Genomic DNA, 1,170 nt, shown 5'->3' with positions numbered 1-1,170 from the left:
AGAACCTGGCTGTAACTGCTGAACCAAGCAGAATCCTTGCCAATGCTCCAGTACTCCCATTCTTCTCTGCTTCCCAGGAGCCTCTCAATATTCTGGAGACAACAAGTTCCAGGAGACCTTGGTGCTCTCCCCAAATGCCCTCCATGCATACGGTTTCTTTCTCGAACCCTCCAGGTACCTTTATCCTTCTTCTTAAGCTTCTTGTTACGGGTTCCCTGCCTCAGGTATGAAAGGATCTGGGTGAGCTTGCTAATAACAATGTCATTTGTGGTCAGTGTAGTCTGGGCCTGAAAATACCAAGAAACAAGAATGTTAAATCACTGAGCAGGAATCTCTTCATTTATTCATTCATTCACTTAACAAACTAAAGACTGAATACAATACAGTAGGTGAAGGGAGGGAAAGAAAGTGCTGTGAAAGGATATTCCACAGAGATAAAACAGCCTGCACAAAAGCCTGTGTCAAAAGGGAATCAAGAACATTCAAGTCAGGAGTCTGGAACATTCTAGAAAGGCCAGTTGTTGCAGAGGCTCAAAGGCCACAGTAAAGACTTTGCTCTTTATCCTAAGAATGAGATACCACTAAGCTTCAATACTGTAGTGAGACAAGAATTTACATTTTATTTATTTATTTGGAGAGAGAGTCTCATTCTGTTACCCAGGCTGGAATGCAGTGGCACAATCTTAGCTCACTGCAACCTCCACCTTCTGGGTTCAAGCAATTCTCAAGCCTCAGCCTTCTAAGTAGCTGAGACTGCAGGCATTCATCACCACACCTGGCTAATTTTTGTATTTTTGGTAGAGATTGGGTTTTACCATGTTGGCCAGGCTGTTCTTGAACTCCTGACCTCAAGTGATCCATCCGCCTCAACCTCCCAAAGTGCTGGGATTAGAGGCATAAGCCACCATACCCAGGCAAAAATTTACATTTTAAAAAGATCACCTTGGCTATATGTAAAAACCATAATGGCAGTTGGGATGGAGAGATGGGATGGGGTGGCGATGGCTAAAGACTATGGAGTTTCTTTCTGAGGTGATAAAAATATTCTAAAATTGCCGGGTGCGGTGGCTCACGCCTGTAATCCCAGCACTTTGGGAGGCCGAGGCGGGTGGATCACGAGGTCAAGAGATCAAGACCATCCTGGTCAACATGGTGAAACCCCGTCTCTAC

General features: G+C 44.8%; 1 protein-coding gene across 1 annotated transcript in view; it reads right to left on the bottom strand.

Moving 5' to 3' along the window:
• Positions 1 to 1,170, bottom strand: part of IK (IK cytokine) — an 18,452-nt gene that overhangs the window by 6,713 nt on the left and 10,569 nt on the right. The window contains exon 10 of the mRNA XM_017536796.2: positions 179 to 287. Within this exon, the coding sequence (XP_017392285.1) occupies positions 179 to 287 (109 nt within the window). The remainder of the gene's footprint in view (positions 1 to 178; positions 288 to 1,170) is intronic.

Source organism: Cebus imitator, unplaced genomic scaffold, assembly GCF_001604975.1.
Source record: "Cebus imitator isolate Cc_AM_T3 unplaced genomic scaffold, Cebus_imitator-1.0 Scaffold101, whole genome shotgun sequence".
Lineage (NCBI taxonomy): Eukaryota > Metazoa > Chordata > Mammalia > Primates > Cebidae > Cebus > Cebus imitator.
The sequence above is the reverse complement of the archived record's forward strand: the minus strand, read 5'-3'. Positions and strand labels throughout refer to the sequence as shown.